General features: G+C 37.3%; 1 protein-coding gene across 4 annotated transcripts in view; it reads right to left on the reverse strand.

Annotated features, from left to right (window-relative positions):
- tec (tec protein tyrosine kinase) overlaps window positions 1–13,759 on the reverse strand; it is a 143,548-nt gene that overhangs the window by 23,988 nt on the left and 105,801 nt on the right. For all 4 annotated transcript variants that reach the window (XM_059989152.1, XM_059989151.1, XM_059989153.1 and 1 more), the window contains 5 exons: window positions 13,404–13,458; window positions 9,735–9,814; window positions 8,466–8,593; window positions 6,363–6,437; window positions 4,555–4,726 (listed from right to left, as the gene is read on the reverse strand). In XM_059989152.1, the coding sequence (XP_059845135.1) occupies window positions 4,555–4,726; window positions 6,363–6,437; window positions 8,466–8,593; window positions 9,735–9,814; window positions 13,404–13,458 (510 nt within the window). The remainder of the gene's footprint in view (window positions 1–4,554; window positions 4,727–6,362; window positions 6,438–8,465; window positions 8,594–9,734; window positions 9,815–13,403; window positions 13,459–13,759) is intronic.

Genomic DNA, 13,759 nt, shown 5'->3' on the forward strand with positions numbered 1-13,759 from the left:
AGATGAATAAAAGAAAATTTCCAAGTCACTGAATATCCTCTGGAGTACAGTTAAGTTAATCCTCAAGAAATGGAGAGAATATAGCACAGCTGTAAATCTGCCGAGAGCAGGCTATCCTCAAAACCTGAATGACTGTGCAAGAAGGGGGAGGCCACCAAGAGACCTGTGACAACACTTGGAGGTAAAGAGGATTTTTTTTAACCCAGAGGGTGGTGAATCTGTGGAATGTGGAATGCTCTGTGGTGGAGGCCAAGTCCATGGGTATATTTAAGGTGAAAGTTGATAAGTTTCCTGATTGGTCAGGGCATCAAAGAATATGGTGAGAAGGCAGGTGTATGCACTTGAGTGGGATCTGGGATCAGACATGATGGAATGGTGGAGCAGACTCAATGGGCTGAATGGGCTAATTCAGCTCCTATATCTTACGATCTAACTCTGGAGGTGTTACAGTGGCTAAGATGGGAGTGACTGCACAGACAACAACTGTTCCCCGGGTGCTTCACTAGTCACAGCTTTATGGGTCAGTGGCAAAGAGAAAGCCACTGCTGGAAAAAAAACTCAAACAAGATCTTGGCTAGAGTTTGCCATAAGGCATGTAAGAGATTCTGAAGTCAGCTGGAAGAAGGTGCTATGGTCTGATGAAACCAAAATTGAGCTTTTTGACCATCAGACTAAATGTTATGCTTGGCACAAGACAAACACCACATATCATCAAAAACAAGTCATCCCTACCGTGAAGCACGGTGGTGGCTGCGTCATGCTGTGGGGATGCTTCACTGCAGCAGGCCCTGGAAGGCTTGTGAAGGTGGCAGGTAAAATGAATGTAGCAAAATACATGGAAATCCGGGAGGAAACCTGACACAGAATGCAATAGAACTGCGACTTGGGAGGGGATCTGTTTCCCAGCAAGACAACAACCCCTAAGCATAACACAGGAATGACTTAAAAACAGCAAAGTTGATGTCCTGGGGTGGCCAAGTCAGAGTCCAGACCTCAACCCCATTGAGAATTTGTGGCTGGACTTAAAAGGACTGTTCACTCACAATCTTCATGCAATCTGACAGAGTTTGAGCAGTTTTCTAAAGAAGAATGGGAAAATTGCAGTGTCCAGATGTGCAAAGCTGATAGAGACCTATCCACACAGATTCGATGCTGCAATTGCTGACAAAGGTGCATCTACTAAGTACTGACTTGAAGAGGGTGAGTAATTTTGCAACAATTATATTAAGTTTAATAACTGTAATAAACTTAGACCAATTTGTAGAGATTTGTTTTCACTTTGATACGAAAGAGTTGATCAGTGTCAAAAAAGCCAAGTCAAACCCACCGATTCAATGTTGTAAAATGATAAAACATGAAATCTTCTGGGGCGGGGGGGGGGGGGGGTAGGGTGAATACATTAACTTTTAGAAAGCTTTTGTTAACATGTGTATTAACTGACTTACTAACAAAAATGAAGGAATTTGGTGACATTAAGTTGGCTAAGTAACAGCAGAAGTTTATGATGAATAATGGTGTTTTCCAGAGAGCACTGAGGCCATTTACATACTTGTATTAAGCATGAGCCACCCAGTTCTGCAGACGAGCCCATTATTCCCAGCATTTATGTTGGTCTGGATATTGCCTCATGTTTGCAAATGGCAATGGATATCACTAGCATTCAATCATGAATGAGACATGTAAATGTGATCTTATGCTAACAGTTGCACTGTTAACATGATGAGGAAAACTGTTATCTGGATCACCTCAATGAGGAAAACTGTTACACACTGGGATAATCCAAACGAGGAAATCCTGGCCAGGGATTTTGGGCAGCTGCCTCCAGGAATAAACCACCATAACTTGCTCTTGTTTTATTTAAAACCAGTAAAAGCAGGGCCTTAATGGTCAGCTCTATCTTCCAGCAGTACACCAACTACTTCTAAAAGTAAAGTAATATTTTCATTGTTATAAAGTATATTTGACACTAATAAGGTCATTGTTATACAACAAAGTAAATGGACCCTTTGGCCTACCTCATTCAGGTCAACTAGGCTGTCTACTTGAGTTAGTCTCTTTTCTTTGCTTATGGCCCATATCTCTCCAAATCTGAATACCTGCCTAGACATCTTTTAAATTATATCATTGTACCCATCTTTACCACTGCTTTTGTTAAGGTATTCTGTGCATGTGCACATGCTTGCTCCCTGTTAAATTTGTTCCCACCTTGTCTTAAAATGATATCCTTTATGACACTCCTTCTTGAGGACAAGGGAAAGACTGAAAAATCTCCTTGTCTATGTTGCTCATGATTTTATAAACCTACTCTGTCAACCTTCAGACTCGTACTTTCTGGGGTAAATGTCCTGATCATCTTATAACTCAATCCCTCCAGGCTCTGACAACATATTTGTAAATCTTTTCTCAACTCATCCAGTAGAATGAGGACCATCCCATAGCCAATATGAACAGAAGATTGGCTGAGTGGCAGGAAACAAGGAGTGGGATTAAAGAGCTTTTTTTCAGGTTGGCGGCTGGTGAATAGTGGGGCTCTACAGGAGCCAGTGTTGGGACAGTTTCTTTACATGTTATATGTCAATGATTCGGATGACAGAATTGATGGCTTTGAAGCCAACTTTGCAGGTGATACCAAGATAGGGGCAGACAGTGTTGAGGAAACAGGGATGTGCAGATGGACAAAAAGTTAGATTAGAAGAATGGGCAAAGAAGTGGCAGATGGAACATAGTGTAGGTAAATGTATGGTCATGTACTTGGCATAGACTATTTTCTAAAGAGGGAGGAAGTTCAAAAATTAGAGGTGTAAAGTTACTTGGGAGTCCCTGTGCAGGGTTCCCTAAAGGTTAACTTGCAGATTGAGTCAGCGGTAAGGAAGGCAAATGCAAAGGTAGCATTCATTTGAAGGAATTTCTTTAGCCAGAGTGTGGTGAATCTGTGGAGTTCATTAACACAGTTGTGGAGGTCAAGTCACCTGTTTATATTTAAAGTGGAGGTTAGTTGGTTCTTGATTAGTCAAGGTGCCAAAGACTTGGGGAGAAAAACAGGGTTGAGAGGCATAATTAATCAGCAATGACAGAGTGGCAGAGCAGATTCAGAGGACCAATTGGCCTAATTCTGCTCCGACATTTTAGGAACTTAAAAGGGTACAAAATGTTCTCACAATACTCCAAGTGCGGTCTGGCCAATGCCTTATAAAGCCTCGGCGTTATATCCTTGTTTTTGTATTCATTTTTTTGAAATGAACTCTAACGTTGCATATGCTGCCTCTGTTGTTCATAGAGTTCTTCAACATAAAACATGACTCTTTAGCCCACCATGTCTTTGCCAACCGGTATGTCTATCCACACTAATCTCACATGCCTGCATTAATTCTGTATCCCTCTCTGCCTTATCATTCAGATACCTATCCAGATATTGATACTGTTTCTGTTTCCACCATACTCTCGGGCAGCTCTTTCTTGATAGCAACGACCCTTCACTTATTTGCTTGAAATATTTTACCCCTCAGATCCCCTTTAAACCCCCTCCATCTGACCTTAATCCTGTGCCCTCTAATTTTAGACAGCTCTTCCATGGGAGCCAGACTCTAGCTATCTATTCAATTTTGCTTACCTCTATCATGTTTCCTCTCATCCTCCTCTGCTCCAGGGAAAAGCGTCCTAGCCTATCCATCCTCGCCCTCCGATTCAGTTAACATCCTGGTGATTCTTTTCTGGCCCCTCTCTAGCTTAATCACAACTTTATCATAGCATGAAGACAAGAACATACAAAATATTCCAAGTGTGGCTTAACCAACTATTTATACAACTGTAGAATGACAACCCAATCAGTGTCTCAGCTGATGAAGGCAAGTATTCCCCATACCTCCTTCCCTGCCACTTTCAGGGAACTATGTATTTGCACCCCAAAGTCCATCTGTTCAACAACCATTCAACAAGGTTCTACCATTCACTGTCTATATCCTCCCCTAGTTTAACTTCCAAAAATCCAGTGCTTCTCATTTGTCCAAGTTAAGTTCCATCAGCCATTCCTTTATTCATTTTCTCAATTAATCTATATCCTTTTGTACCCTTACACAATGTTCTTCACAGTTAACTATGCCACCAATTTTGATGTCACGTGCAAACATGCCACCTAATTCTTTTACAAATCATTAATATATATGACAAATCACTTTCTTTTCCGGCTAATAAACTCCCTTCTTAAACACAAGAGATTCTGCAGATACTGGAAATACAGAGTAGCACACGCAAAATGCTGGAAGAGCTTTGCAGGTCAGGCGGCATCAATGGAGAGAAATAAACAGTCAATGGTTTGAGAAATGCCTCTCCATAGATGCTGCCTGACCTACTAGGTTCCTCCAGCATTTTGAGCGTGTCCCCTCATTTCTGGACATCTTTAAAACCCGTTGAGTTCAGCTCAAAGAAAAACCTATAACAATCTCAAAGTATTATATGCTAGAAATATAATATAGGATTTTAATCACACTGAATATTTTTGCCAAACCAGATTAATCAGAAGTATCTGAAACCTGCAGTGAATCCGTCATAACTTACATCATGACCTTAGCTTCTTCTATGAAATCCTCTTCCCTCATTGCATCCTCACGGATTGCTTTAATTGCTACTTTGTGTTGAGCTCGCCATTTCCCTAAGCGTACCACTCCAAACTGTCCGCTTCCCAACTCTTTCATAAATGTTAGTTCAGATGGATTTATTTCCCACTTATCTGTGTAAACAATAAGCAAATATGTTAATTGTATTACTGAATGGTAAAGGTCAATATTACATGAGAGAAATGTATCAACATGATTTTAATTCTATTAGTTTTCTTGATCATAGTAAGTGCTGACACAAAAGTCAAAAGCCTTCTTACCACAGCACACAATTGATAGGAACTCATAGCTGAAGAAATAAAAGCTACCTCAATTACAATGGCACATGGGTTTCAGGGAGAGGTATATAACTGACTTGGACAAAAATGGGGCAGGACTGATTAGAAAGATTTCAGATTTCAAAATGCTCAGAGTATGCACAGCAAAGTTGTTAGTCAGAGGATTCATTGAGATATAGATTAGTTGGAAATGTGCACAGATCTGCTCAATCTATTCAGGTGGGGGGGTTATGCTTTATAAAGTCAAATGCATGGGAGAAGTACACAGTAAATAGCAGGACCTTAGCAGGGGGGCAAATCACAACTCACTGAAAGTGGCAACACAAATAAATGCTTTTACTGGTTTGTGTGTTGACTATAAAAGTCAGGAGTCATGTTACCATTGTAGAAAACTTTGATTAGGCCACATTTAATCATTGGATTTGGAGTTTTTGGTGAGGGTAGAGAAGAGATCATCAGGATTTTGCCTGCATTGGAGAATATTAGCTACAAGGAGAGGTTGGACAAACTGAGATTGTTTTCACAGGAATGCAGAGTCTGAGGGGCAACCTGATGTTAAGTAGATAAAATTGAGAGACATAGGTAGGATAGATGCTCAGAGTATTTTTCCCCAGAGCGGAAATGTCAAATACTATAGGGTACAGCATAGAGGTGAGAGGGGGTAAGGTTTAAAGGAGATTTATGTGGTAAGTTTTTATATTTATACAGAGAGTAGCAGGTACCTTGGGGCAAGTTAATGTAACAGCAACATTTAAGAGGCAGTTAGGCATGCACACAAACAGGCAGGAAATGAAGGATTACAGTTCAGGTGACTGAAACCTAGTTTAAATTGGCACCATGGTTGGAATGGACATCATGGGCCAAGGACCCGTTCCTGTGCTGCACTGTTCTGTTTTCTATGTCTAAACAAAAGCTGCCTTGTAGATACAAAAAAAACCCTGGAAAGATCTATATCCAAGTATCATTTTATAAAGCAAAGGCATTTTGCTTTACGAAATGATACTTGAATACAAAGCATTTTCTACATCTAGATTTCCATGCAATCTCAAACACAGTTTGGAAAAAAATAATTTTATACCCAGATTAAATACTTTATAATAATTGCTCAAATGTTTATCAGATCACAAGTAATTAAAATCATTAGAAAAATATATGAAAAATTATGAATGTGTTGACAAAACATCTGCTTACTAAGAAGGCAAATCAAAAGGGTTGCTGCATCTGTCTCAATTTTTTTTAAAAACTGGATTTGTCTCCAGAAAATAAATTGGTTCTACTAACAATCCTATTGATTGAACTGGGTTGGATGTTCTACAAATAAGCAACTAAATGTTTAAGCAACAGAAAACAAAATATGGCATTAAATGTAAAATCGGATGGTGTGGAGAGCTAAGAACAAGACACAAATCTAAAACAGAAATCTCAAAGCAAAAGACTACTGAGGAATTAGGTAATTATATGGACAAATTACCATAGCTAAAGCCGGCAGTTTTAGGTGCCGATCGTCCTTTGCGGCCCACTGGATATCGTAATCTCGTGACAAGACCTAGGACGAAAGCTCATGACATTAATCAAGGCATTACTTTTTACAGAGTGCATTTATTTTTATTCAGTGAGTTACAGTCAGCCTTGGGATCCCAAATCACAATCACCGTACCAGGAGATAGGAGACATACTAGAAAACAGCACAATAATCCCCTATGCTCAATCGTCATTCACACGAATATGTGCAAAAAGATCATTCTCGGTCCCTTCCAGCAGAGGCTTTAACCTATTTTCTATAATAGGATCCCTGAAGTGATCATAGTAATTTAATATGATTTGAACAAATTTATTACAATGATCAAGCTCCAAATTAAAATCTCAAAACATCACATTACCTTTTAAACCTTATCGCAGTATATTTTTATCATTAAAGAGCTTTGTACTTGTTCTCATAAAGCTTAGTGTCTCCCTAAACAATTCAATATCTTTCCACTGACAATATCCTCCCAGCAACTCACCACAGACTGAGCTTCTTGTTTCTTTTTATTTCAAGATGTGTTACCTTGCAATAATCTGTGTTAATATTTTATTTTACTTTCCTATCTTTAGCTTGCTTTGGTATCATGTTCTTTATATTCAAATTAACATGTGGCATGAACAAAAAATGACCTAGCACAGATCCAATTTGGTAAATTACTTCCAATTTCACACTGACAAAAAAGAACATATCTGCAGACTTTTTCATGTTACCCATTAACTGTTTTCTCCTCAATTATTTTTCTAGATATACTGCCACATTTTCACACAAGCTAAAACTCAACTGTTTCTGATGAGTTTCCTTTCAGATACCTTTGAAAAATCTGACTGCTCATTAATTTGATATGATATAATGGATTTGGATTATTCACACAAAATTTGTATTAACTGCCTTTATTCTAGTTGCATCTCTACTGAACAAAAACATTGTTTACCCAGTCAATTTGCTTTATTTTCAAATCTAAGGATGAAATAAAACATTTAATAGCTTTTCTCGTGCTCCCAAACCTTCACACCTAAATTTATTCTGTAGTACCTTCATAAACCAATCTCAAGAATGGCCAATCTAACTTTTCCACACAATTATTTTGGACTTGATTCTATGTTACTGTACCAGAATTTCTTATTTCCAGTCCAGCCTTTTTATTTCTGTAGCTTCTATCTCTGAATCACACTGAGTAGTACTTATTTAATGTTTTATTTTTCAGAATTAAATCAAGTAACACTTCTCTACTCACTGATAATATTTTCCAAAATTCAAGCTCTGCATGTTTTTTTAAACAGGACAGATATTGAGATCATGTATTATCACTAGTCCAAGTGATTCTTGCCTAACTTAACCAAAAATTTTACGGAATAGCCATAAAGTATCACTATTATTTCTCCTCACTCTCTCTGCTTTTGGCCAGTCATACACAAAGAATATTGTACAGTTTGCTTCCTGAACTTTATCCAAGTGGATTCTAATTCCACTTCATAAACATCATTGTGTTCTGGTGCTGTGATAAGATATTTTGTTAATACTTTATTTAGAAACACCGCATGGTAACTGGCTCTTCCAATCCAATGAGCCCACGCTGCCTGTTTACACCCATGCAAACAACTAACCTACTAACCCCCACATCTTTGGAACGTGGGTGAAACTGGAGCAGGTCTACTCCATTACTTTTCTCACTCTTTGCTCAGGTCTTGAAAGTATAGTATGCAAGATCATTTGGTCATCAGATCTGACTGTTCATCATGCATTTTCATTTAGCTAATGAAACTTCCAATTCTAAATTTTGTTATATACATAGTCTGACTCCAATCTTGGATCAATTGACACTGAGATTTTTTTTCTCCTTTTGACCAGGTTTTTATTTATTATTTGCTTCTTTCTCTTTCCTACACCTCCCCTGCCACTACTGCTTTTCTTTCCAGTTTCTCAATTCTGTCTTCCTTATGTCATGATAATTCAAACAATATCACACAGAACCAATTACTGTACCAGGTACTAATTCAATGAAGTTAAGAATGTTACATCATTGCCAACAAGATTTGATAGCCACATTACCTGCTGCATTGTATTGATGATATTCAATTAAATCAGGAATATTATCAAACAAATGCTTTTCTGCCAGATAGTACAGTCTGTGAGGTGTCTCAGATACCTTTATATGGTAATGTCGAATAGATCCCTCTCTGGGGAAAAAACATAATGTGAAGTCAACAATTATTCTTTACATTTATTCAAAGAAACACTGGTGATTATGATTTCTCATTAACTTTGATTTTTGCCAATTATTTTAAATACATACAACATAGAAAATGATCAATTATTTCATTAAATCTTCCATAATTTTGAATTTTCCATCAAATCTCCGAACACCAGAGTAAACTGAAGCCAATTTTAAAAATATTTAATTCCAGTTAATCCTTTTTCCCCAACATAAAGTATTAAAAATGTTTCAGAAAATTTTAGTATAGCTTCCTTCCAAACCTATTCTCCTGTGAACAAGGCGCATCCCACATGCATTTTTTAAGAAGTCTTCTTGATTACTTTCAAGGATTTGTATAGATTCACTGAAAGTCTTGGTGTTCTGCTAGCACCTAGTTCACTTTTCTTGTCTACTTCCCTCTTCTGTACCCTTAGCAAATGCTTACATAATTCAGAAAGGAATTCAATCACCACTAGTCTGAACTGATTCTATAACCAGACTCACTTTCAATTCATTTTCTCAGTGTTAGTTTTTTCGTTTGCATAGCTTGTATTCTTTTGCAGATTGATTGCTTATAAAGTTTTGTCTCTTTACATAATTTTTCATGAATTCTGTTGTATTTTTTTTTCCCTGTAAATGGTTGGCATACTTTTGGGATTGCACACCTTCCTTCATGTTCAGTGTAAAAAAAATTAAAAATAAAAAAGTCTGCTTCAGAGGTCAAAATCCTGTAGTTTTCTCTAACCAACTTCACCTCAGTGCCCCCCACCCCCACCCCACAGCTCTTTTTGCAGTAAAATAAGCCAGCAACAACTAAGTCAACCAAAATTCAACTGCCAACAGTTCGTCTTTCAAAAACCAAACTGTAGTTGAAATACCCAAATAAAAGGCATGCTTAGTTATTGAAACAAGCATTCAAAAATATTAACAGTTCTGTACAGGTGAAAAATGAGTAATCATCCAAATTATAATTTGCTTAAATAATCCAAGATGTGAGAATCAAATCTGTGTGTCATAATGCCAGATGCAAGCAGTTCAAAGCCTTCCCAATCACACCAAGTGGGAAAAAGAATATTTCTATTATTAAACCAAATAACCCATAAGTAAATAAACTGAAAGCTTACCCTCCAAATTTGGTGTAAAGAGACACTGTGTACATCCCAGGCTGGCTGGAATCTCTCACAAGAAACCCTCCCTCTTTATCCTGTAAAATAAATAAAAATTAACATCTCCACAAAGTAATATTAAACAAAGTAAATGAACAAGTGCAAAGTTAGTAGTTGATTTTGCCTCAAAATCCCCTTGAATTAATGTAAATGTAATGAATAAACTGAAGGCATTTTACTTTTATAATCCTGATTTGGATGGCATACACATAAACAGAAGGCTATGAATTTTATTCTTCTCTCCAGGAGTTAAAACATGTCATTTCAGCAGGCATTTCAATAAAGTATTTCATGGGTATGAGACAGTCAGAGCTGCCATATTTGAATTGAGATACCGATTGACACTCTGCAGGTTAGGCAGCATCTCTGGAAAGGAAACAAAGTTAGTTTTTCATCCAAAGGCTACCATACGTAGCCCAAATCGTTCCTGAGTGTTTGCTGAGGAGTCAGCAGTGTAAAGGATGAGCAGCTTTAAGTTCTTGTTTGTCAACACCACAGAGGATCTGTCCTGAGCACAACACATAGATGCAATCACAAGGAAAGTGCACCAATGGCTCTACTTCATTAGGACTTTGAGAAGATTTTGTAGATCGGAGACTCAGAAGTACGGTGGAGAGCTCCTGATATGGAGACTCCAGTGTACAATATCATAAGAGGCTGCAAACAGTTGTGGAATCAGCCAGCTCCATCATGGAGCAATCCTCCCCACCACTGGGGACATCTTTAAGAGATGATGCCTCAAGAAAGTGCCATCCATCATTAAGGACTCTCACCATGTGGGACACCCTCTTCACATCACTACTGTCAGGGACCCACACTCAAATGATTCAGGAACAGCTTCTTCCACCTCAACCAGCCCACCATCAGATTTATGAACAGTCCACAAACTCATGAACACTACCTATCTTTCTTTTTGCACTGTTTACTTATTTGGTAATTTATAGAAATTTTCTGCCTTTGCATTGTACTGCCTCTACAAAATAACAAATTTCATGCCATATAAAACAGTGATAATAAATCTCAATCTGACCAACACTTAGCTGTCAATGACCGCCTGAAAACAGATAATCTTATTATGCCCTAACTCTCATTGTATCCCCTATGTTATAATGATAATTATGCTTCAAAGGTTCTTCATCAACTGATGAGCCCAAGATCTTGAGATTGCAAGTTTTCTATTCAAATACGTTAGAGAGACAACCAATGTGACAAAAGCAATACTGCAGAATATTTTAAAAGTCATCTAGCTCCAATTTCACGAAAGTTGCAGTTAGGTTTTGAGCTTGTATTTTCTTTGGTTGTTGCAAGAGGACAACATACTTCTTGGATAAGAACATAAACAACATTGGATCAGGAATGGCCATTTGGTAAATTGGCAAAAAAAAATCTTGATCAACATTACTCTTGAATAAACTGAACTTATTGAGCACTTGGAACCTACTGACTAAGGAAGTTTACAGACTCACTTCACTACGTGGAGAAATTTAGCCACATCACAGCTTTAAATAGTTGATCACTTAACCTGATAATGATCCTTTTCTTGTATTCTCCAAGGGAAGCTAGACTTCAACATGCCTTCACAGAATTTTCTGGATTTCAATTAGATTACCTTTTATTCTTCTAAATGCCAGATGATATAGACCTTACTAACTCAATCTCTTGTCATTGGAAAATCCATCCTTTCCAGTAATCAATCTCATGAAACTTTGTGGTACCCTCTCAGTTAAGTATACTCAATCACACAAGGAGATGCATATGTTTGCCATACTCCATCTGGGACCTTGATCAGAATAATTGACAGTACTTACAATACACAGCTGGCAATAAAGCCTAACATATCACTGACCTTCCTAACACTTTGTTGTCATCCTCAGATAAATAAAAGAACAATTTAAACGCTAGGTAGGGCAAAGAGAATCAGGGTTTTGGACTGAGTTGCAAAGTAAAGGGTCTCAGAGGCAGATAACTCACTGAGATCACAAAATTTAATCAGGAGAGGGCTAAAAAGGAGAATGGAAAAGTTAAATAGCAATTGAAATCTGCAATCTACCCTTTTTCCTAGCCTTCTTTTGAATGTCAGCCTACAAGTGACTGAGCCCTAGACAATGTGACAGTTGTTAAATGGTGCTGGAAAATAGAATTCTTATCAGACAAGCCCCAAGATAAAAAAAAAGAGGAAGTTACTCGTTAACCAGCTTAATTTTGCTTTATTTGGAACAGCTAGGCAAAATATGAAAACAAGACTCCCACGTCTATGCTTACCCACTACAACCTAATGGAAGGTACCACAACCGTCAAGCAAGCTCAAACTAATATAAACAAAACAGTTGTTCACATTCAAGAACACTTCTGTAGTATGATTTTAAAAGCAAATTGAAATTTAAGTTGGTAAAATTTTCTGATGCTCTTTACAACTGGAAAAAAAACATCTTGTATTTCTCTAAATTGTACTGCTGTCAGGGACAATCTAATTTTGGGAAACAGTAAGACAAAGCAAAAAGAAGCTACCTGCTCCTGCACTAATCTTTCTATTGGATATGTGTGTGCAACACTTGCAGGGAAGAACAGTATTTGTGTATAGACTGACACGAGAGCTAGGATGGAAAGAATATTGGCTCATGGTACATGAAATGGTAGGCTTGTATCCACTGGAATTCAGAGAAGTTACAGGGGACTTGGATTGAAATATAAAAGATCCCATGGAGTGCTGAGAGAGTGGATGTGGAAAGGAGGTTTCTTTTCATGGGAGAATAAAAACCAAGGAATAACTGTTTAAAAGTAATTTTTTTAAAACCTTTTAAAACTGAGATGAACTTCCCATTTCTTTTCCAATAAAGAATGCTATAATTTTGAAACTCTTCTTCAAAAAGGTAAGGGGAATAAGTTTTTGAATATTTTGAAGGCAGAGGTAGATAGATTCTTGAAAGAGAATGACAAGTCACTAGAGGTAGACCAAAATCGGCCATGGCTATCGTGAAGCTATGGGGCTGTGTTCTAATGTAATAGCACTACATCAACAAGTGACTTTAAAGGGGTTTATTTTCTGTAATGTAGTAACTTTGGGAAGATGCTTAGCTCTTGATCAAGCGAGATGACTTAATCAAGCAAGAAATGGAACAGGGGACAGAAGAAACATGGATGTGTTAAGAATTGATGTTGTTTCTTAAAACTGAAGGAAAATATGTCTTAACTGCATATGCAGTGATTATGAAATGAATCAATACAAATAATTCAAGGTGGCATTGATGAAATTTCGCTGAAATGTCTTCAAACTAGAACAGGGCAATTTTTAATTTAATTTGAGCTGAGGATAGCTTTATGACTTAAGAAATTTTATTTGAATATAGTATATAACATTTTATAAGTGTTATATACATTTTATAAATTTTTATAAATGTTTTAACATTTTGTAATAATACTGAAATATGTAACATATTAACCATGTATATCTGACATATCAACTACTACATTTGACATTTTGCAAAAAAAGGCAATGTTAAGAAATACTGTAAAAGTAGCCCCAGACTTTGTGCTATTTCTTTTGGCTTTATCGATAATTTCACCCAACCTGTTTTTTTTTTATGTGTAATTTCTTTGTAACTAAAAAGAAACTTATTTGAGCATTACCTCAGATCTTAGTAAATATTCTGCTTTACTTCTATTAGCATTTTTGCAATACCACCTAGACAAAAAAGGAAAACAAATCAGTGCATTAGGAACATTCCAGCAAACTGCATCCCCAGCATTATAGTTTGTTTGACAGACAGACATACTTTATTGATCCCGAGGGAAATTGGGTTTCATTACAGCAGCACCAAGAATAGTGTAGAAATATAGCAATATAAAACCATAAATAATTAAATAATAATAAGTTAATCATGCCGTGGAAGTAAGTCCAGGACCAGCCTATTGGCTCAGGGTGTCTGACACTCTGACGGAGGAGTTGTAAAGTTTGATGGCTTCCTATGCCAGGTAAGAATGAC

Source organism: Hypanus sabinus, chromosome 14 (assembly GCF_030144855.1).
Source record: "Hypanus sabinus isolate sHypSab1 chromosome 14, sHypSab1.hap1, whole genome shotgun sequence".
NCBI lineage: Eukaryota > Metazoa > Chordata > Chondrichthyes > Myliobatiformes > Dasyatidae > Hypanus > Hypanus sabinus.